This window comes from Urocitellus parryii, chromosome 8 (assembly GCF_045843805.1).
Source record: "Urocitellus parryii isolate mUroPar1 chromosome 8, mUroPar1.hap1, whole genome shotgun sequence".
Lineage (NCBI taxonomy): Eukaryota > Metazoa > Chordata > Mammalia > Rodentia > Sciuridae > Urocitellus > Urocitellus parryii.
In genome coordinates, this window is record NC_135538.1 from 55,286,090 (window position 1) to 55,310,681 (window position 24,592).

The following is a 24,592-nucleotide window of genomic DNA, read 5'->3' on the forward strand; positions in this document are numbered from 1 at the left end:
ACATGCCTATAATCCCAGCCATTCAGGAGGCTGAAACAGGAGGATCACTTGAGCCTAGGAATTCGAGGCCATCTTGGGCAACATGGTGAGATCCCATTTCAAAAAACAAACAAAAAATGTTAAACATCGAATTAATGTGTGATCCTTTCTCTTCATTCACAGGTATATACCTGAGAGAAATGAAACATACTTTCAAGCAAAAACTTATGTACTAATGTTCATAGCATTATTCATAATAGTGAAACAATGGAAATGGCTCTAAAGCTCTAATGTCTATCTACTGATTAGTGAATAAACAAAATGTGGCATATACATATAATGTATTGTTCAGCCAAAAAAAGGAATGAAATTCTGATGTGTAATACTAACCTGAATGAACCTTCAAAACATTATGCTAAGTGAAAGAATCCCAATAAAAGGGCACATATTATGTGATATCGTTTATATCATATTTCTAGAATAGGCAAATCCATAGAAATGGAGAGCAGATGAGTTGTCTGGAGGAGGTGGGGAGATTGGGAATTACTGCTTAATAGGCATGAGGTTTATTTTGGGGGTGATAAAAATATTCTGGAATTAGTGGTGATGATTGTATAGCATCATGAATGTACTAGAAGCCACTGGTTTGAATACTTTGAAATGGTGACTTTATGATATATAAGCTAACTATCTCAAAAAATAAGACAAAACAAATCAGTGCCCCAAGCCTCCAAGAATAAGTTGGGGCTGAGTGGCTGTTGCTGTTGAGGTCAGATGTCCAACTGGCTTCCTCCTGTGGGAGGGAGCTTGATGCAGCCTCCCTTGGAATGGGGAAAGGGTCTTTTTCCAACATTAGACTTAGTAAGCGCCCTAGGAGGCTCTGCTGCATCCCTTTCAGGGAGGAATGCTTTCTGTGTACTCCTGAGCACCCTGATAGTGTTGTTACTTCTTAGGGAATAAGGGTGTTCTTATTGGAAGGCTCAGGAGTATGCTAGTTTTCTAGTTCTCAGTCTTAAACGATGTTTGCTTTGCAGTAATTTGTTAAGTTGTACCTTTTTATTCTATACATGTTTCCATGTATTTCAAAACAAAAATATTTAATAAAATGAAAAAAATGAGTAATAGAAGCCAGGTGCAGTGGCACGTGCCTATAATCCCAGCAACTGGGGAGGCTAAGGCAGGAGCATTGTAAGTTCAAAGCCAATCTCAGCAACTTGGCAGGACCCTAAGCAATTTAGCAGGTTCCTGTGTCAAAAACTTAAAATTGTTTTAAAAAAGGGCTGGGGATGTGGCTCAGTGGTTAAGTGCCCCTGGGTTTAATCCCTGGTGCCAAAAAGAAAGAAAGAATGATAGAAAATATCACGGTTAAATCACATAAAGGTTATTATGGGGAAAATGAGAAAAAAGGATAGAATAACATATCTGCAGACAATGAAAGCACATCAAAAACATGTTCCCAACACAGTTCAAAATGTAACTTACTACTTCAAAACAAGTTAAAGACATTAAGAATATGATACAAACATGAAAAAAAAGTAAATCAGAATTGGAAAAATTCATAATGAAACTATAAAGAATTCAGTGACAGGCACAATGCATAATATCCACATATAGATAAATAGAATGTAGAAAATGAATTACAAAAGAAAAAGCAGATTTAAGAAGAAAGTATCAAATATTGAAGACAGGCAAACAAGATTGATACATGGAAAAGCAAAGTAGGGGAATAAAACAGCTGCTAAAACCTATAATTAGAGAAGCTCCTAAAATTAAATGATTGGAAACTATGTATTACATAGCCTCATCACTGCTCTAAGAATATGCACCACAATGAGTATTACTGGTGAAAGTTACAAGTAAACTTTCTGGCCTTTAAAAAAAAAAAAAAAGAAAAATATCCTTTAGACATCTGGAAAACATCATGTGACTTATTAAAGAAATAAAGTTAGGCAATCATCAGACATTTTTTTTCCTTTTCCTTTTCTTTTTTTCTTGCTGTTCTGAGGGTCTAACCCAGTGCCTCTTGAATGAGAGGCAAGTGCTGTACCACCGAGTTATATCCCCAGGCCCTATCACCAGACTTTTTTTTTTTAATTTAAATATTTTTTATTTTATTATTTTACTCAAATGGAGCACAGCGTTTTATTTATCTGGTTGAACATGATGTAGAGTCACACCCTTTGTGCATTCATACATAGGGACAATAATGTCCATATCATTCTACCATCTCCCCCCCTACACTCCTCCTCACACCTCTCCTCCTTCCCCTCTACTCAATCCAAAGTTCCTCCCTTTTTCCTTTGCCTCCTATCCATTATGGATCACATCCACTTGTCAGAGAAGACATTTGGCCTTTGGGTTTTGGGGATTGGCTTACTTTGCATAGCATGATATTCTCTAATTCTGTCCATTTACCTGTAAATGCCATAATTGCATTCTTTTTTAAGGCTAGTAGTATTCCATTGTGTATATATATTACAGTTTCTTTATCTATTCATCTATTGGAGGGCATTTAGGCTGTTTCCACAGTTTAGCTATTGTATTACCAGACTTTTTGATAGTAATACTTTAATTTTTTTTTTAAATGAAGTAACATATGTAAGATACTCCAAGAAAAGCAGAACAAGCATTTTGTACACAACAATACTGGCCTTCAGGGTAAAAAGGACACATTCAACATGCATCGACTTGGAAAATACTGTTCTTCTGATCCCTTTCTGAGGAACATGCTAGAGAATGAGCTTCTGATAACAAATGATGAGAGAAACACTTTAAGGACTAGTGGCAAATGTTAAATGTAGAGTCATCTGTGGAACAAAACTAAATAGGGGCTTGGAAGGTCAGAGTATAGTGTGTGTTACAACTGTGTGCTTTGAAAAACAAATATAGTGCAACTTTTTTTTTAAAAGGGGAAAATAAGAAGAACATGTTAAAATTATTAGTACTATTATTCAGTACTGTTATTTGTGTAATATACAATTGAAAAAAATATATTTAGGGTATATTTTAATATTTTTTAAATTTAATTCTCTCTCATCCCCTATGTCTTTGAGAAGCAGAATTCTCAAAGGAGGTATAAAAGAGATACAAATGTAACAGAAAAGAGGTTAAATAAAAGCTTTGTAGTCTCAAATTTGAATTATAAGTTTTAATATGAATCCAGGAGGTAGTTTATGTGCATTTGTATGTAAAGCCACCTCTTGAAATATCATTTCTCATTAAAGGAATTAGGGCTTCTTGGAGAAATGGCAGAGTTCAGATCTAGGGCACAAATGTACAAGAATAAACCCAGAATATATTAAATAGCAAGGAAACTATCAAAGACTAGTCTGATCACCTCAGATGAATGAGCCAACTTGAAGAAATCCCCAAAGATGTGACAATTTGAGCTTTAAATAATAATAATTAAATTCATGAGATTATGATAATATTTCTTTTAAATGGTCACATTTAGAAGATGATAAAGAAGCAATTTATTATAAACAGAAAAATAAGGGGAAATAATTAAGCATTTGTTCTGCCTCTTCTATATGAACTGTACAGCTGAGTAAACCCAGTAGCATATGAGGGGAGGTGTTTCTCTGTGAAATATTCCAACTACTAAGTGAAAAGAAAAGAATTTGAACCACACTGTTTTGCAGTCACTAATAAACAGATGTAGATATTGAGCATTGATAACCGCTGAGATTATAAAAAGAGTAACAACCAGACATGATGTGCCTTGTGTAGTTTTGCCAGACACTTTCCATGGTTTGAAACTGAATCTGATCCAGTCTCCAGATCCATCTGCCAAGTAGCAAAAAATACAGAAGACAGAGCAACATGCAGAACTGCCCTCTGAGCGTACAGTCAGAAATTCCAGTGGCAAACTCTGCAAGTCAAATGGCCTGGATTTTTCTATAGATAAAATGTAAGAAATCAAAGGGATAGAAGATAAGCCTATAATTTAAGAGAGATTTAAAAGGCATCACATTTTAAAAATGCACAAGACTAAACTATAGCATCTAGGAATGCATATTTGGTTGCGAAAACTTTTTTAAAATGCAAGGAGTGATTACTGTTAAAATCAAGGTCATAACTTTTGAGAGGCAGATGAGGTAGTGGTTTATATTGGGAAAGGTCACTTTAAAGAACTTTTAGAATGCTTGCTGTATTCCAGTTTCTTTTCTTTTCTCTTTTCCTCTCTCCCTTACCTCTGCTCCTCGCTTCCTCCCTCCTTCCCACCTTCTCCCCCACCTTCCTTCCTCCCCTTTTTTTGTATTTAATAGGCATTTTTTGTATTTAACAAATGTTTAGTTAGTACTTTTGGGTGCCCTGACCTTTGGGTGCCCTGGAGTGGAGATTCACAGTTAACAAAACACAATTCTCTTATATTCTAGTGACCCTTAGCAATTTGTCTGAAGGAAACTCAGGAAATTGATACTCAGGACATAGTTGAGAAAACAGCTGATCTGTTATGATCTGCAACTATCAGCACACAAATTTCTTGGTGAACTTCAAGTAACCATTCTCAAATTAAAAACATAATTATATGATACTATAGAAAATAATTAGAGGAGTTTTAGAGTAGCATGCTTTTTGGATACTTAATCCTGAATAACATTAAAATTTAACTTTCTTTTTTATTAAAATCTAGTTATTCCTTATTTTAAAAATTAAGTCATCTGCATTTTTAAAGCCTGGACACATTTATTTAGGTTTTCCTACTCCAGAGGAGATCCCTGATCTGTGTTTTAAATATAAAATAGCCATGTTTTCTTTCCCCTTAACAGTACCTTTTCAGATATTGCCAAGCATCTGATAGCTGATTACTTTGATACACTGATTTAAGACTGCATTAATACTTTTTGGAAATGCAAATGAAGAGGTGTTATACATTAATTTTCTGAACACATTTAAAGTAGTCATTTTCTGAGGACATGTAATTTTTCATTTCAGCCATTTAACTTTATCATTGAAAATGCAAATTTTTAGGCTCTCATCTCTGTCTTTCCTGATCTTGGTGAGACACTGAGCTCTTCTCCAGGTGGATGGGTAAAACTTTATGCCAACAAGGTGACTAGCTGTTTTGTTTAAATGAGGTCTCTTTCTTGGGATTTTTCTTAGTAAACAAAAGTTAAATCATTTTCACTAATATTTGACAGATGACTTCCTATAGTTCTTGTTAAGTTGAAGTTCTTAAAGTTCCCTAGAGATTAGTGTGATATATGTATACATGGTGCCAACTTTTTTTTTTTTTTTTAATGCAGTCCATTTTTCTACTCCCTTTGGCAGATAATGAAAGCGTGGAATGCTCATGTGACAGCAGTTTGCTCTCAAGATGCCAGTGAACTTGTGAGGAAGCTTGGGGCAGATGATGTAATTGATTACAAATCTGGAAGCGTGGAAGAACAGTTGAAATCCTTAAAACTGTATGTATTACAGCAAAGTTCTCATTGGGAAGGTGGGCATAAGGCCCACTGAAAATACAGGTCTCAGGTTATGTGATGGCCTCACAATCATATTGGAATCTTCAAGAAGAATGAAAACATTCTACATCATTAGACGTCATTTGGATGGGTTCCATTTTAATTCCAGAGGTTAATACAGCACAGTGACATGATGTGATGTGTACTGAGGAAGTTATTTTGCTTACATAGCCTTTTGCTAATTTTCAAGTTAATGTACTTTTATTGTTGGTTTACAAGAGGGCTGAAGGCAAAATTGGAAGTGTGTTCCCTTCTCTGGCATCTGTTGCTGCAGGAAGAATATAAAGTAGTACTCAAAAACACATGCTTAGCACTACATATACTTTAAGCATTCAATAAGGTTGTGAGAGCAATACTGGTAATAGAGCATTGTGGATGCCCTCAATGTGTCTGAATGCCAGGTTTGGTCTAGCCTGAGGGACCAAACAGGGCAGATTCAGGACACAAGCCCTATTGCTCTGACTATAGCTCCAGTTTATTAATCTGATCCTCATTAGCCTAGGCAAAGCTGAAGCTGATAGTGCAACTAGGAGTATTTGGAAAGCTAATAGGAGAATTTTACTGCTGCTATTTCACAGGCATCTCCTTTTTTAAAAACTAGTTTCCAGAAGCCAATTATTCTTGTACACATTGAATAGAAGTATTTTTTCATAGATTAAAAAAAGAAAAGAAAGGAAAAGGGACTCTACCTGACACTGCCTAACCTTTCTCAGCCAATACCTCCAGCTCCAACAGCAATATGGTGCTGCTACTGGGAGCAGACAGCACACTGTTACTCCTTTTGCTCTTTATGAATCTATACTTGCCAGGCACCGTTCTAAACACTGGGTACAGTGGTGAACAAGACACTTTCCTCCCTTTATAGAGCTTACATTCTGCTTGAGAAGGTTTTGGTCATTAGTACTCAGAGGAGAATTGATGCAGGGAAAGGGGAGGGTCAGTGATTGGAGAGGAGGTTGGCATAGGTGGAGTGGTTGAAGAATGCCTCTTTGAGGAAGCAACAGTTAGACAGAGGCTTCAGTGAACAAGCCATGGTACTGGGATTTTTTTTCTTTTTCTTTCTTTTTTTTTTTTTTTTTTTCCTTTTTTGGTGCTACTTGCTGCTATCTCCCTCTACCTGGAACTATAGTGCAGTAGCATATAATAGGTGCTTCATAATATTTTTTTAAATATATTTTTTAGTTGTAGATGGACACAATATCTTTATTTATTTATTTTTATGTGGTGCTGAAGATCAAACCCAGTACTTCAGACATGTGAGGCAAGTGCTCAACCACGCAGCCACAATCCCAGCCCCTTTGTAATTTTTTTTATTAATTATTGAGGGAATATAGAAGAACACTTGTTTCAACTAGAGTTAACAGCAGATAGTAAGCTCTTGCATAATAAGCATGTGTGGCATGGTTGAGGACTCACAGCTACCCTCCTGATGTCAAAGTCTAAGCCCATGTGGAGGTGAGGATGTGACAGGTCTCCGAAACTGGGCTTCTGGATAATGATAGTTCAGGTTACCTCATATCTGCCACTGCTAGAAGGAGCAGCATGACCCTGAGGCCATGGCCAACTCGTTCCCCACTATCTACTGTAGGTGTTAGACATGTCTGGAATTTGTTTCCAGAGAACCTGGTTGATGGAAGGCTGGAGGACACTCAATCTAGCCCCCCAGCCTGATGTTCCAGTTTCATCCTCAGTATCTCTGACAAGTTGCCCTTTTCCTTTTGCTTGTGCTTTTTCAGTAGAGAAACCTCACTGTCTTATAAATGCAGGCCATTACTAGGACTACTACTACTTCTTTGCTTCCTCTTCCTCCTCCTCCTCTTTTCCTCTCTCTTCCCTCTTCCCCTCCCCCTTCCTCCTGCTCCTCCAGCTTAAGTTAAATTGATCTTTATAACTTCTGCCTGAGAGTTTCAACTCTGAATTTACCTGTAGTAATTTGTTCTTCCTTCTAAGTAGCAGCTTCTTAGAATTTTATAGCAAGAAGAGGCTTTGAAGTCCTTCAGTTTACCCCTATCATGCAGTTGAGAAAATGAGGGACAGAGGATTGATAATTTTTTTGCATGTTCAAAGTCATGCTGTGAATCCTAAGTGAGAGAGGTGGGTCTACAACTTGGTCTCCATAACTCCTTTTCAGATAGTGCTTGTTCTATAATATCGGACTACCCTTAAATTTTCTTTTAATAGTCTCATACATTTATTTAATCAAAAGTTTGGAACAAAGTAGAAACTTTTCTTATGAGAAGAATGATCATCTGGTAAGGTCATTGTACATTTTATATCGGTTAATTTTTATTCGTCTTTCTTTAATTTAATCCCTTGAAAGACTCAAAAGTCTCAAAGTTGGCCAAAGCTGGTTTTAGAACCTTTGATGTTTAACTTTATCCAAACGAATTGGGAAGTGAAAAAAGATTTATCCAAGAGGAATTCATCAATTGATTTACTTAATTTATACACATGCATTCTCTAAATAGATCTTTATTTTCAAAAGTATTTAAAAGCTTTAGTGGATTTTTATCCCTTTTAAGTAGAGTTTAGGGATTATAGCAGTTTTAGGTTAGATTTAAGCATTTGAATATCTGTCAGTTCTTTGGATTCCAGTATGATGATTTTTTTTGACATGTTAGAACAGAATTGAAGACAAGAAAGGCTGTTGAGATTTATGCATTCCCTTGATGCTGTACATAAAACCAAAATTCCAGAAGGTAAAGAGGATGCTTCTACAAGTGTTTCTGAAGATGGAAAGAATAAAATCAAATTATTCTTATAGATGAGACCCTTGCATACTTTTCTTTCAAGTACTTGTATGCACTAAAGAATACTTTGGGCTGGGGATGTAGATCACTGGTAGAGTGCTTGCCTCATACTCGTGAGGCCCTGGACTCAATTCCCCAGTGCCACCAAAAACCAAACAAACAAAAAACAATACTTTGACTTATAATGAATGGATTGCTTTGTGGTTTTTTTATAAAGCTTAGATCAGGGTTCCTCAACATTTAACAGTAAGTTCCTCAACTATTGATATTTAATTGATACATTTTTGGTGTGCGGTCTATTGAGCGCATTGTAGGAAGCAAAATCACTCCTGGTTCAGAAACACTTAGGTCATTCTTAAAGTATTAAAAAATGATATGATTTTGATGACAAAAGAAGGTTAGTCACAGTCAGTTTTACTTTGGAGACAAGTCATCAATTCAGGGTGTGGCTTTGTCCTTTCTGTCAAAGGAGTCATCCTGGGCTAGTGGCACAGTGCAGCATGGTTTGTGAACTGTCTCTGAGAAAAACTCTGTAGCCAACTTGTGATGCGAGTGAAGGGGATCAGAGCCTAGAGTGAAGACTGACAAGGATGTTTTGATTTGATTTTTTCCCTCCAGGTTTGATTTTATCCTTGATAATGTTGGTGGATCTACTGAAATGTGGGCTCTCAATTTTCTCAAGAAATGGTCAGGAGCCACCTATGTGACTTTGGTGACTCCTTTCCTCCTGAACATGGACCAACTGGGCATAGCAGATGGCATGCTGCAGACAGGAGTCACCGTGGGCACCAAGACATTAAAGGTAGGAAAGAGAGTCTCGATGAGAGCAAGCAGAAACCTCAGGTGACTAGAAATTGGTTTGTCACCTGGCCCTCTTCTCTTGGTGACAGCATAGCGAAGAGACTGCCAGCATGGTCTCAGGAGTCACACTGACTAGTTTGAAATTCTGACTTTACTTAGTGGCTGTGCCACCCTGTACAAGTTACTTAATATTTCTAATTCCAATATCTTCACCTGTAAAATGAGGCTAATGATTCTTCTACCTTACTGCATTGTTGTGAGGATTAGATGAGATAATCCATGTGAAGAATGTGGCATGATGCCTAATATATAAAAAGCTCTTATTAAATGTTAGCCTTGTTATTAGATGTTATTACCTTTCTTGATTTCATTGGATAAACCATCTGCTTCCTTCCTGATAGCCCTGTCCATTTCACCAGCATTAACACATATATCCTCTTATTTGTAAAGGTGGAAACTTCATTAAAACGGCATATGGCTGCTGTTGGGATATATCGCTGATTCCTAGCCTTCTGACCTTTAGAGGTCTTAGAGGCTTTTTTTAAAATTTCAGAAACCTGAAGGAAATTATGCTGTAATTTCAGTGAGGCTACAAAGGCCAATGGAAGGATCATGCTTTTGCGGGATTATGGCAATTTGTCCTAACACTGCGTATCCCTGTGAATATGAAATTCTCCCTAATGGTGGCATTATGAAAGTTTCTGGTACTCAGTTAGTCAGACTGACCATTGATAAGCCACTGTTACCAGGGCTGTTTGGAGTTATATAACTCACACTGAAGGTACCTGATGAGTGGGAGATTAGTATATATCAGCCTTGGTAATGGCACTGATTGACATCATAGCCTGTTGTCATCACAATTGGGACAAAGGCTTATGCGATTTCAGATTATGAAATTTTGATAATTACAGATCATTGAATTAGTGTTGAAATAGAACACATGATAGAAAAAAAAATAAAGATAAATTCTACTCTTTTAATTAGACAGAATACTTCAGACTCGGGAAAAAGGCTGTCCTCCCACCACTGAAGTCTCCCCCAGGCCTTTAGTAGCTTCTTCATACTAGGAAATAGTTTAGCTTTTTAGGGGGGTAAAATTTAGGACTTTGGTTTCTTGAATTCTGTACATGAACTAAGTATTTAGAAGTAGTATTGAAAAGCTAGTTATGATAGAGCAAACCATAAAACAATTCATATGAAATATGTATGGGTCACAGAGATGAGCAATCCAAGCTCTGCTTTCTGGTGTCCTCCATTTTGGCTTGATTCAGACAGCAGCCAGAAACAATGCCTCAGGATACTTTGTAGAAAGGAATCTTAACTGTCATTTATCTCGTCTTTCTCTTTTCACAAAGCCTAGACTTTCCAGTACTTTAAAGTACAAGTTTTCTGTAAGATTTCCCAGTTTGTACTCCAGTGAGACCTCTCTCACAAGTTAACATTCAGAGTTGTCCTCAGAGAGTAAAGCAGGTATTGCTTCCTTTGTTTTCTACTTTCCACCTGCTTGAAAGACAATAATGGTCATGCCAAGCAGTTTGTTTCCAACAGTTTCCACTGTCTTTCTGAGACTGTGCACAAAGCCTCACTGTCATCTTCCAGCTCTCCTACCTGGTTTACTTTCTGTCCTGTAAGGCCTGGGAAAAAACACACAACCCTTAATAGAATATAAAAATTCGGCTATTACAGGCCAAGTTTCACTTTGCAGAGTAACATGCTTGTAAAGAATTATAGATGTGGTAGTTGTGACCATTTCTGTTCCTTCTTTAATATCCTAAACAATTACAATTAATTATAGCCCATGAGGCCAGACCTTAGGGTGAAGTACTTGAATACGTCTCCTGAGGTTGTCATTAACTGGGCCCACTGTCAGCTTGGGCCATTTGCATTGCTTCTGCTATCTAGCCACATTAAGTATTCAGAGGCTGTTCCCCAGCCTCTCTCATGTCACAGCACACAGAAAATGATAGTATTTGAACAACATATTGAGGCTGCTCTGAGTTAAAAGCCACCTACCTAGAGACTTCTACTAGCCCAGGCTCTGTCATGTTACCCTGAGGATTAACAGGAGTCTGTATCTCATCACACCTATTATAGAGTAAGCTTGACTCTTCCTACCTGTTGTTCTGGGGTAGACATTTTGGTGACTCTTCACTCACAACTTTTCCAGATTGGATGATAAACTATGTAGTCACTCAACTAGTAAGCCACTGCCAGCACATTAGGTGGGAAGCTCTGCCTGGGCAGCAGCTTAGTTTAGTTTTTATTTTTTTCTTCCTACATTCTTAAACTCTGACTTGATATTGTCCCAGTCTTTACTTTCAGTACTGAACAAATATTTATTGAATACCTTGTATGTGTCAGGCATTTTATATGCATCCTTTTTTAAAAAAAAATTTAGATGTTGATGGACCTTTATTTTATTCATTTAGTTATATGTGAGAATCAAACCCAGTGCCTCACACATCTAGGCAGGTGCTCTACGATTGAGCTACAATCCCAGCCCCATTTTATATACATTCTTATTTTACCTTTCCTACTACCCTGTCAGCTAGGTGGTCATGGTACTGATGCTCTATAGGCCAGGAAACTGACTGAAAGAGGTAGCTTGACTGAAATAACAGTAGTAGCTGAGCTAGGGTAGCAAGGAGTTCCATTGCACAGCCTCATGCTGTGGTGATTTATGCCATGCTGCGGGAATGTCATGAGAGTGAGCTCAGTGAAATAGAAGTCCAAGCTCACCTAGCAGTTGCAGGTCAATGCAAGGAGGGCAGCAGCATAGTACTGACTGACCCCCACTCCCTCAGCAGTTTGGTTGGACGGGTGGTTGAGATATCATAGAGAACCTCTGTTTACTTCTGTATTGGTAATGGACCACCTACTTCTGACATAAAGAATAACAGTTACAAGTGGTCATGGCAGTAACTTTGAACCTTCTCAGTGTAAGATTTTTGCTCATCTTGTCTCATAATTGATGGGATGGCTTGGTATTTGCCATAACTGTAGGGAAAATCCAGCCGTGGTGTATATGGAACTTTACATTTTGTTTTGCCTTTAAAACTGCCAAGTTCTTGTCAGAGCCAGGAAAAAAAGAATGCAATTGGGCTTTTTGTCTAAGATCATATTTTTGTAATTCATTGCCCCTAGAGCATTATTGAATTTGGTAAAAATCTCTTCTGGTACTTCAGAGATCCTTTCAAACCTTATTAGAGAAAGCGTAGAAGTCCCAGCCCCTAATTCTCCTTTCAGAAGCAATCCACTGTCAAAGACTATTTAGACTGTCATTTAAGGAATGCTTTCCTGTGCTTACTTGTTCATCAGTCACAGCTTAGAGAAGCCTAGGTTGACATGGACATCTCTGTTCATTTATTTCTTAAACATTTTGGAGCATTTGTTCTCTGTCAGTCACTGTGCTAAGTAAGGTACTAGGCATATAGCTCATGTGTCAGCAAGAAATGGGAAATTGGTTTGTCTTATACATCCAGAAAATGCCTTTACCTGAATTTGCATTTAGTCAGATTTTATCCTTTTTTATACTTGACATCTTTTTTTCCTTTTTAGCATTTCTGGCAAGGAGTCCATTATCGCTGGGCCTTTTTCATGCCCAGCGGTCCATGTCTAGATGAAATTGCAGAACTTGTGGATGCAGGAAAGGTAGGTGCATCAGTAAACCTTTTATTTGGAAACCTTTGTATTGGTGGAGCATTTCTGGGAGACCTGCCCACCAATTCTCATCAATGGAATTCTTCAGAGGTAGGCTTGGCCGGGACTTACAGTGCCTTACATAGCCAAGTTTGTATCTTTATCTCTATCATCCTGGAAATCACAGATGTAGGCTATTCAGTCTGGAAAATAGTTTACCTATCTAGTTCACCCTCCTTGGCTTTCAGACAAAGAGACAGACTTATGGAGGTTACATAATTTTCCCAAAGATGCTTGGTTAGATAGTGGCAGAGTTGGGATTTACAGTAGATGTTATTATTATTTTTTTTTTTGGAAGTATTCCTGAAAACATGGCACTTTGGGATGGCCATACCTGCACAAAGGTGAGAACACACCTGTGAGTTCAGTAGAACTGCTCATGGAGCTGACTTAGTCTGAGGGCAGGTAAGCCACTTTCCAGATGAGAAGGGGAATCTCAGTCCCAGCACAGCTGGATAAGAATTAGATCTCCCAGTCTCCTGATTCCCAAATTACTATAATAAAGTCCAGAGCAAATAAATAGTATGTCTGAGGTCAATGGCCAGGACACAGGTAGGGATTGATGAGGGTTGGGTTGTAGCCTGTATTCTCAGGCTACTAGTGTCTCCTTTGTGGAAAGGAACTGGTGCTTTGAGGCTGGTTATCCCTTGCAGGGATCTTGGTAACTGAAAGTTTCCTAAGCTGACACCTGCTCATTTGGGCTCTTACACAGCCTTAACTGCCCTAACTTTCCATCACTGGAAGAATAACCCAGAAAATAGACTCATATTCTGGTGCTGATATTTGTGATTTTATTGAGAGATTGTATGGAATTATAGGATGGAGAACCTTGTATATCTTAGAGTGTTGCATGAGATCATAACTACAGTGATTCTCATTTTACCTGGTATTAGATAAGAATACTAGCTCAGGAGAAAAAAGGATATGCTCAGCTTGCTAAGTGGGAGCAGAACTCGGTGCTTTCTCCCCACCAATTCAACTACCTTCTCAGTGCTTGGGACTGATTTCGACTGGGTTTACATTGTCTTGTCCTAGTCATTTTACAGTGGCAGAGAAAGGGATTGGAGCAGGGCCAGCATTACCATCACATGATTTTCACACTCACGCTTGGAAAACCGTCCTGAGGAGTGATACCCCTACTTAGAAATCTCTTGCTTCCCCTGCCTTTTCGTGGATGTCTAGGTTTTCATGTGTGCTGAATAGAAACAGGGGCCCAGCATTATTGTGATTGTGTAAGTTCCTCTTTGTAGGGGTCTCTCACATCCCATGGGGATGTTTATTTTGTTTCTAGGAAGAAAGAAATGAACTATCATCAAATAAATAAGTGCTTCATGTGACTGAGCCCATTATTAGAGAGGTCTCTATCTTCCAGAAGTCCATCATGTGATTGTGCCTGTCCTAATATCTGCCCCAAACTGTCCACATGCTTACCATTGCTCTTTTGTGTTCAAAATATTGTGACTCTCTCTACCTGGAAATTACTATTTACCCAACAAAGATGAGAGGTGGCTTGTATATATCTACCTATTAAGTTTGGCAGATAACTGGTAGAATGGCTGAAAGAGTACATGATAGAAAAAGATGTCCTTGAAATATCCTTAAATGATGGTGGCCAAGTAGATATTCCTCTTGCCTTCGATTCTGCACTCTCCTACCCACAGGCTGTTGGGTTTGGGAGTTGTTTCTAACAGTGAAGGACTCTGGGACTGTGCAAGTTGAGAGGTAACGCCGGATGCCATAAAAGGTTGGCCATCCTTTTGCATTCCTGCTTCTCTGTGGTTGTGAGAAATCGTTGTTTGTCTACCCTGGGAAATTGGGAAAAATAACAAAGCAGATTTTACATATGTGCAGTTAGTAGATATTTACTCTACTGGACAAAGACGTTTAAGTTCTTCAAGCTTTGGCTGGGTGCTTAATGAGTCTAATTAGCAGGTGTCTGATAGAGGAGCAGTATGTAAAGTCACGAAACCACAGAGCCAACTATTTTAAAATATGTTTACGTTTTTAGATAAAATATTTTTCCAGGATTCAAAATCCAAGAAATAGGAAAACTTATTTCAAGTAATCATCCTTTGACTCCTGTCCATCAGTCACTGAGATTCTGTATGTCACACACCACCAGTGTCACATTTCTTTTGTATTCCAAAGACATTCTGACTCCAACAGGAAAATTCCTCTCCCCCTTTCAAACACAAGTAGATAACATGTTGTTCTGCAACATTTTAACAACCTATTTTGAACTTTGTTTTACATTAGGATATAAATACTTTCTTCATTCTTTATTTTATAAACAGCCACATAGTATCCTTTGTACAGGTGTATTATCAATATCATTCCAGTCTTTTTGCAGATAATGCTTCAGTGGCTAATCCAGTATTTATGTTAATTACCTAATTGTGAGTATATCCATTTCTACTCATGAAAATGGAATTGTTGAGTCAAAAAAGCATATGCATTTATAATTTAATAGGTATTACAATAACCAGCTTTGAAAATCTAGTTTTTATATTTAGTGTCTGGAATTTCCCATGAGGCCTACCTTCCAGACTCCTTTTCTCTTTATTTACCTGTTGTCTTGCCCTCTTGCCGGTTTTATTTCATAAGATAATTGTTTCTGGAAATATAAATACAATATGTCACTGGTCACTTATGACTTAAACTGTCCTGATTAAAAAGTAGTATCTGAGCTGGTGTGGTGGCACACATCTGTAATCCCAGTGGCTCAGGAGGCTGAGGCAGGAGGATCTTGAGTTCAAAGCCAGCCTCAGCAAAAGTGAGGTGCTAAGCAACTTAGTGAGACTCTGTCTCTAAATAAAATACAAAATAAGGCTGGGGATGTGACTCAGTAGTCAAGTGCCCCTAAGGTTAATTCCTGGCACCAAAAAAAAGTATCTGGATTAACAAGTATTATGGTAGATTCTTGTTAGCTCTGTGTGCCCCAGTAAAAATGGAGAAAGCACAGAATTAATGCCCATAATAATGAGCACTCTCTGTTCACAACAGCATCACCCTCACACTATTGTAAACACCAGCTGTGACTTTGCTTTCTCTCAGTAGCACTAGCTAAAATAAAATAAAAGCATGCTGTTCTTCTACAACTACAAAAAGCAAAAAAAATTAGTGATAACAGTTAAATAATAAATCCCTCATATAGCTTCAGTGTTTTCTGCTTGTGTACATAATCATCCAAATGTTATAAGGTGGAGTTTGAATTTATGGTATTTTATTATATCTTCTTGTGTTTCTCAGTATCCTTCAGGACTTTGAAGAGGTGACGAGACAGATTCATGAGACCATAGTCTGCTCCTGATAAGAACGACTGTGTTTTGAGGGAAAATATTTATACATATTTGCTTATTGCTTTCCTATTGCTATAACAAATTACCACAAACATGGTGGTTTAAAACAACACAAACTTAGTATATTACAGTTCTGAAGACCAGAAGTAAAAAATGGGTCAGCAGCACTGCGTTCTTCCTGCAGGTGGACCGGAGGGGAGAAGCTGTTTCTTTTCCTTCCCCAGCTTCCGGGGGCTGCCCCTGCATTCCTTTACTTATAGCTATATCAGTCTGACCTCTGCTTCTGCTTCTGTCATCATATTTCTTTCTTAACCCTCCTGCCTTCCTCTTACAAGGACACGGTGATTCCGTTGTGCTCACTTGAATAATCCATGATCCCCCTATTTGAGGATCCTTACCCATCTGCAAAGTCCATTTGCCATGTAAGGTAACATATTCACAGGTTTGGGGAATTAGAATGTGAATATTCTTGGGGACCATCATTCCACCTTCCACAAATATCTCCAAAGGATAGGAAAGGATTTTGAAATATTTCCCTGAGAAAGAAAACTAGATGCCCAGGGATAAAATATGGGGATATTTTTCATTTTACCCTTTTATCTTTTTATTTATCTCACTATGTTGAGCATGCTAGTCTTGAACTCCTGGACTCAAGTGATCTTCCTAGCTTATCCTTCCGCGTAGTAGACTTGGAAACACCACACCTGGCTCCCTTTTACTTTTTATATTTGTGCATATATTCTTCATATATTTTCCCTTTATATATTTGTACATATATATTCTTCATAAAATTATTAAAGCCTTTTGATGCCATGCACTTAATGACTTAATGTTCACAGATCTCTTCAAAATTCTAGGTGACCAATCAAGTTTCTTGGTTGAGGAATGATACAGACTTTGTTTTATTTTAGCCAGTATCAGAAGAGTTTCTATGTAACTCATTTAAGTTCAATTCAGAATATTCACAAAGGGCCCCTAGCATTCTACTTCAGCCAATAGGGTGTGGAGAGATTGGTTGGCCACATAGAGTTACCCTTTGAACAGTGCTGTCCACTAGAACTTTCTGTAGTGATGGAAATGTTCTCTGTCTGCAGTCACCAGTCACACGTGACTATTGAGCACTGAAATGTGGCTAGTACAGCTGAGAGACTGAATTTTTCATTTCATTTGCTCACTTTTGGGGGTTTCTGGGGATTGAACTCAGGGATGCTTTACCACTGAGCTACATCCCTAGCCTTTTTTATTTTTTATAAGATAGGGTCTCACTGAGTTGCCAAGACTGATCTTGCACTTGAAATCCTCCTTCCTAAGCCTTCCAGATCACTGGGATTATAGGCATGTGCCACTGTTCCCAATTTGTGATTAAGGAGCCATGTCTGTCTAGAGGCTACTGATTTGGGAAACTGACAGACTAAGAGTGTGTGTGCGTGCGTTCTCTCTCTCTCTCTCTCTCTCTCTCTCTCTCTCTCTCTCTCTCTCTCTCTCTCTCTCTCTCTCGTGCCAGGATTGAAACCAAGTTCACTTAACCACTGAGCCATATCACCAGCCCTTTTTTTTTATGTTTTATTTTAAGACAGGGTCTTACCTAGTTCTTAGGGCCTCCATAAATTGCTGAGGCTGGCCTTTAACTTGCAATCCTCCTGCCTCCTGCCCAAGTCTCTGGGACTACAGGCACACGCCACCACCCTTGGCAACACTGCCACTTTAGAGGTAAACGTTATAACGAGTTCTGAGGTAGGTGATTTCCCAGGCCCTTCTTGAATGGCCTAATTTAGCAGAGGACTATGTTTTAAGCTCTTAAGTTTCATGTTACAACTGGATTTTGCTCCATGGACAGTGTAATTACTAGAGATTGAATCCTAAGAACCATTAGAAGATGGTTAGCTTGCCAGATATGGCAAGTATCTCATGAATCTCTTAACCTTGATGCTTCTGAAGTTTTTCTGGTACTGCTGAAATTGTTTCTATGTATACTGAGTTTTTCCTCTTACCTTCTAACTGGAAGGAGTGTCTTTTCTTAGGGGAATACCTAGGGACAAGTATGGATTATTTTCAAAACTCCCTTGGTAAGCACCCTTATCTGCCATCTCCTCCTATCTTATCACCTATCTTGCAGCTTTGAGTTTTCCATATGGGGGCAGGAAGTGTCTAAGAAATAGCAAATTGGAACAAAACTCACCTCTTCCTTTCGTCCTCTTCTTATCTCAGGAGACTTAGTTAAAGTTGTCATCTTCCCCTTTACACCAACCAACCCTGGACACTGAGCCTATCACAGAGGTCAGGGCATACCTGTCCAAGAAGGGGTGCTGGGGCTGTGCCTGGTGCCCATCCACAGGTGTGTGGATTTTTTGACTCATATCAGGAGCCCTCAAGTCCTCCTTGGAGTCTGTCACCTGTCAACCTGTCCACACACACTCCACCCTCAGATCTGCATCTTCTTTGCCTTGTGGAGGATGAGGCTGAAGGGTGAGAGAAAGAAGTAAGCAGAAGGACTTCCCAAACCACATCCATCCCATTTGACAATGAAATCAGGGGTCCCGGGTCATAATTTTGGCTCTGTTCCTGACAGCTCTGACTTCACATGTACTGCTCAGCCACTCACACGTCAGCTTCCTAATCTATCAAAACAGACTTGCTCAGATATTTAGATCCATTTTTGTTCTGATGTTTTATATTTCTTGTTGGGAAAATGGGAATGGAGGGAAACCCTCTTGCCTGCTGCTAGTGCTATCTATGCTGTGTCCTCTGTCCACCAGCAATCCCGTTCTTGTGGTGGTGAAAAGTCCTCCTGAACCCTCCCTTCAAGGGGTGAAGAGGGTTTCTGCCTCAGATAGAAGGCTGGCCCAGCAGCTGGTAAGGTCATACTTAGTGAGATCCCCTTTGTCCCTGTTTTGTAGAAGGGGTATCAGGCAGCAGGTGCTAAATCTTGGGGTCTGTCTGGGCACAGCCTTTAAGGAAGGTAAGGTATACTCAGGAGACCCACAATTGGATCCAAGACTGATCAAGGGCTTCTGCAGTGGACATCTCCCAGTCGACTGTGAGCCCCCGGTGTCTATGTGGCGGGAAGCCTGGTATTGAGCCTGCCTGCTTTATAACAGGGCTCCCTGTGCCAGGTGGACTATAGCAGTGTCATCACATAAATGTCCCCACTTCACTGTGAGTAACCTTTCTTTCCCCTCTCTGGATTTTAACTCTGATCCCTTTGTTCTTAACAAACAAGCATTCGCGATCTGATGTGAGGCTGTGCACAGACACTGTCTCATTATCCAGTTAATCTCCATTTGCTGTCACATATTCAGCCAACAGTGGCATTTGCCTGCCTATAATTCGAAAGCTTTTTTTTTTCATTGTCACTTATGGGAATTGCTGAATGACTCATTATGCCATGGTCAGCCCTCCTGGGTTATTTGCCACAATGGGCCTGACCAGCCAGATCAAAGTGTGCAGTCACTGCAAGCTGCCTGGGTCATCAGTTCAGCCTCTGTGGCTCTGGGCAGAGCTCTGAAGTGAACATGGCTCTATGGCTTGGGCAGCTCATTCTGGAGTGGAGCCTGTTTTGTGTTCCTGCTCTGCATTAGTCCTAGCACTTAGAAGGCAGGCACTTAGTCAACATTTGCAGAATGGATGCCTGTGTGTCTGATACAAGTTCAGAACCCTGAGAATAGGGCAGAAAGCAACAGCAATTTCACTGTAGTTGTATACACACATTTCCTGGGAAGCTTATTTAAAATGCACCATCCTCTTCCCTACCCCTAGAGATTCTGATTTTGTTTTTCTAACAGGAGACCTAGGACAGTGGAGTTTAAGCATGCATTCAAGTGGTTCCTTTTCCAGATAAACAGCATCCCCAAAACAATATCCCAGGTTCAGAAGGTTTCCTGTGGGACATACAGGAATCAACCTGAATGACTTCCCTCCTCTGACCAGAGAATACAAATAGGTTTCATCTAACAGGCCAGGCAGATCAGTTCTTAGTGGTTGTGGTGTTGAAGAAGGTTTTGAGGTCATGCTCAGCACCTTGGGGAATTATCAATTAGTGATGTCCTCCATAAGCAGATGGAAGTGTTGGCACATGTACCACACATCTGTCATCTTGGTGGCCTAGACAAAGGATCTAGAGGCCACATTCTCAGCTGGCACAAGTAAAAAAGGCCAAGATGCAGGCTATGATGTCATTATTATCCTTGGCTTCCTTGCCCTTCCTTCTAGGTGTAGAGGTAGAAAGCTGCAGATGATAATGAAAAGTTCAGCAGGTAGTGGTGAGAGCAAAGATGATGCACCAGATTGAATCCTGCCTTATAACTTAGGTGTGACTTTAGCAATTTATTTAATTCTGTGCCTTGATTTCTTCTTTCATAAAATGAGAATAATAGTAATACCTATCTCAGAAGGTGGTTATGGGTTTAAATGAGGTAAAAATATAGGGAGCCCTTAGAAGAGTCCCTAGTATGTAGTAAGGACAGAACATACCAGCTATTGCTTTTATTTTGAGCTTATTGTGATTCATGGATACAGAAGAAGATTTAGATCTTTGGAGAATGTTTGGAGTTTGAGATGATTTTTGGATATCTGGGTTCTACGAGTCATACCAGGGGGGATTGCACTGGTTGCATTTGAATGTCACAAGAACACGTCTTCTCTTATAAAAATAAAATGTTGTCAATTGTATGAGTTGACTTGTGCCTCTGACAGCTTATTCCTGCCGCTGGAGTTATGGGAGGAAGGCCAGTGAAGTATGAAGTGGATAATTATTGACTTCTGCTTAAAGTTTTGAAAAGGAAGAGTATAATTTCATTTTTGTATGGGAAGACGGTGTTACTTGGAACCTACTTTCAGAAGGAGGTTGCTGGCAGTAGTAATGATATGTTGAAGAGAACCAGCAACACTCTAACCATCAGTGAGCTGGCTACAATGGCTTTCCTATAAATTCTAACCAACTGTGCCACTGTTTAGCAGAGCTTCCCAGGGCAACTATAGCCTGGGACAGTTTCTCTCGAAGCTCAGAGAACTCACATAAGACTTCTGCTTCCCACATTTTGGTTTTCACCTAAGTGATATTTATTAAGCTCCTACTATATGCCTAGCATAATGCTAGGTGTTGGGGAGAAATGCAGAAGAGGTGGTTTATACCATAAGTGCTTTACACTCTGGTTGAGTGGATAGTCAAACATTAATAGATTAAAAAAATAAAAAACCTCTGCTTAGTCTGCACTATCTGTAAGGGGACCCAGGGAATAGATAGAGCAAAGAGCTTGGGGCATCAGGCTCCTTTGGTATTTCCCTTACAGTGTGGCCTAGATGTGTTCTCGGCTATAACAAGTATAGCTCTGAGAAGGGCCCCCTGGTCCCTGGAGCAGTTCAAAGGGAGAACACACTGCAGGCTAGGGGATGAGGAAATGGAGTGTGGGATCCGAGCTGGGAGGGCCAGAGAAGAGGTATTTCTGGACTGACTGACTTGTACTGGCAAAGGTACCAATATACTATGTTCAGAAAATGGCAAGGAAACCATTTTGGTGAAGCATAGCATCTGCATGGGGCTGAGGTCTGGAGTAGTGGTCTTTGAATACCTGTCTTGGGGGCTGTTGCAGGGTCCTGAGTAGAAAAGCGACATGACAGCATAGAGCAGAAGTCAGATGGAGCAAGGGGAGCTGGGTCACTTCAGAGAAAAGAGAGGCAATGAGGCAAGAGTGGAGGCAGCATATATGGCTGGGCATGAGCGCTTCGCTTTGGCAAAATGGAGAGAGACCTGAGAAAGACCAGCCTTGAGGGATATTGTGAAGAAACTAATTATAGATGTCACTTGTCTGGAAAGATTTCAATGTTCTGATCAGTCAGTCTCTTCTTGTATTTTACAGATTCGACCAGTCATTGAACAAACCTTTCCTTTTTCTCAAGTTCCGGAAGCTTTCCTAAAGGTGGAAAGAGGACATGCACGAGGAAAGACCGTAATTAATGTCATTTAAATAAATACTGTATGTGGTTTAGTGATTGTTGGCTTTCTTATTTGGTGAGTGCTTGTGGTCCATACTTTTTCTAGCCAATTCCTCAAACATTTTTCCATATTAGGTTATAAGTTCCATGATAGGCTAAATAAATAAATAAATAAAGACACCTTTTTTTTTTTTTTTTTGCCAATGACTTGCCAGTGGTTGATACAAACATCAGCACTTGGACTTATCTGTAGTCAGTGAGAATTGCATATTCTTTTTAAGCTGTTCTTTCACAGCACCTTTGCAGATTGCTATGGTACCTTCTCTTCTAGCAACTCAAACCTTGTTTTATTATGATAATGTTTTTAAGGTCCTAAAACTTGGAGTTTGTGAATGGATACCATCATGAAAAGTTATTAAAAAGCTTGCTCTGGACTGGGAGCATAGCTCAGTGATAAAGCACTTGCTTGGTGTGCATGAGGCCATCCCTAACATCACAAAATAAATAAGTTTGTTAATTGAATAAAATAAAAGCTGGTTTCTTCTTGAATTCATCAGTGAACACTTTCTAACTGGCTGCCTTGGTTTGGATTTGGATGTCCCCCAAAGACCATGTGTTGGAGCTTGGTCTGAGCTTGTGGTGTTACTGGGAGGCAGTGGAACCTTTAAGTGGTAGAACTAGTAGGAAGAAGCTAGGTCACTGGGGGCATGCCCTTGGAGGAGATACTGGGATCCTGGTCCCTTCCTGCCTTCTTTGCTTCCTGGCTGACATGAAGTGAGCATTTTCTTTCACCGTTTGCTTCCACCATGATGTGCTGCTTCACCACAGGCCCCAAAGCAACAAAACCAACTGATGTGAACTGAAACCTCCAAAACTGAGCCAAAATGAACATTTCCACCTTATAACTTGATTATCTCAGTTATTTGTTACAATAATAATCTAACACAGAAAATTGGTACCAAGAAGTGGGATCATTGCTATGACTATACTGATTTGATTCAGAAGCCTTTGGAATTTGTTTGCAGAGAAATTTAGAAAAGTTTAGAGAAGCAGATGATAGAAAGCCTAAAATGCTGTAAATGGAATTTAATGAGTGATTCTGGTGATGGCTCAGAAGGCTAGAATGCTGACAAGAATGCAGACAGTAAGACTGCTGATGAAGCTTCAGATATAAGTAAGGACACTATTAGGAATTTGACCAGCAGCCATCTGGATTAAAAGTCTGGCAAGTTATATTTTGTCTGTTCCCTGAGACTTTGTGTAAGGCTGAATTTAAAGGTGACAGACTAGTTTATCTGGAGGAGGAAATTTCAAAGCAACATAGTATTCAGTTAGCAGCACAGGTATTACTGGCTGATTTAGCCAAATTCACAGTGAGAATCAGGAGCAAAGAGGAGCAGTGTGGAAAAATTAGAAAAACCTGCAATTTGGCCAGAAAAGAAGCTCATTTCAGGGGCTGACAAGGAGGATACTAAAGAGATCAGCATAATTAAAAAGAAGTCAAGTACTTTGCACTTGGACAATAAGAAAGATGCCTTCAGGGCATCTCAGGAATTGATTAGAGTTTTGTTTTGAGGAGAGAGTCCTGGGGGCACTCTGCTTACACAGAGCTACCTAGGGAATTATCTCCCTGGGATTTGTTTCTTGTGTTTAGCCATAAAGGCACTCAGGACACTCTAGCAGTGGTTTAGACCAGTGGCTGTCCTCATGATGCTGGTTTTGTAGGTACGCAGAATGCAAGAGTTCCTGGGTCATTGAGCCATCTACCAAGATTTCAGAGGAAAGCCTCGGAGGCTGGGCAGTGTGTGGCAGGGTCAGAGTCCATGCAGGGAACTCTTAACAGGGAGATACAGGACGCTTAAGAATGAAGCTGAAGTCGTGATGGAGATCCCAGGAAGTTATAAATGCCAGGTACATGGAATACCTGTCAGGAGAAGCTGCTGTCAGGAAAGAGAGCCCAAGAGAGTGGTCCTGTGGGTTGCAGCCAGTAAGGCTGTAGGGGTGGTGCTGTCCAAGCACTTTGGACCTCACATCACACCAACTGTCTTAGTAGATATAAAGCTATGGCATTTAATGTTTGCCATGCTGGGTTTCAGTCTTGGTGTGTTCCAGTCCTCCCTTTGTGTGCCCCTATTCCTCCCTATTGGAATGGAATATTTACTCTGTCTCATTGTACCCTAGAACTATATGTTCTTTTGATTCTTACGGGGGCTCACAGCATAGAGTTTGTCTTGAGTCTCAGAGGAGACTTTGGACTTGGATTTTTTGTTTTTGTTTTGGTGGTGCTGGGGATTAAACCCAGGTCCTTGTGCATGAGAGGCAGGAACTCTACCAACTGAGCTATGCCCCTAGCCCTGGACTTGGATTTTTGATCAGTGGTGAAACTGTTCAGATTTTGAGAACTCTTAGAGATGGAAGGAATTCATTTTGCACTGTGAGGTGGAAATAAGTCTTTGGGGCTAGGGTGGAATGCTATAGTTTGAATCTGGAATGTTCTCCAAAGGCCCATGTATTGAAGACTTTGTCCCTTCAAAGTCTGTAGCCATCTTGGGAGGTGGTGGAACCTTTGGGACCTAGTGGAAGCAAAGTAAGTAGGTTATTGGAAGCATGGCCTTGGAAGGGTTATTGGGATCCTAGCCCCTTCTTACCTCCCTGTTTCCTGGCC

The 24,592-nt window shown here is 39.7% G+C and overlaps 1 protein-coding gene across 2 annotated transcripts in view; it reads left to right on the plus strand.

Moving 5' to 3' along the window:
* Rtn4ip1 (reticulon 4 interacting protein 1) overlaps positions 1–21,980 on the plus strand; it is a 44,549-nt gene extending 22,569 nt beyond the window's left edge. For both annotated transcript variants that reach the window (XM_026389607.2, XM_026389608.2), the window contains 4 exons: positions 5,254–5,390; positions 8,816–8,999; positions 12,557–12,649; positions 21,852–21,980. In XM_026389607.2, coding sequence (XP_026245392.1) covers positions 5,254–5,390; positions 8,816–8,999; positions 12,557–12,649; positions 21,852–21,959 — 522 coding nt within the window. In that variant the 3' untranslated portion in view covers positions 21,960–21,980. The remainder of the gene's footprint in view (positions 1–5,253; positions 5,391–8,815; positions 9,000–12,556; positions 12,650–21,851) is intronic.
* Positions 21,981–24,592: the final 2,612 nt, after the last annotated feature.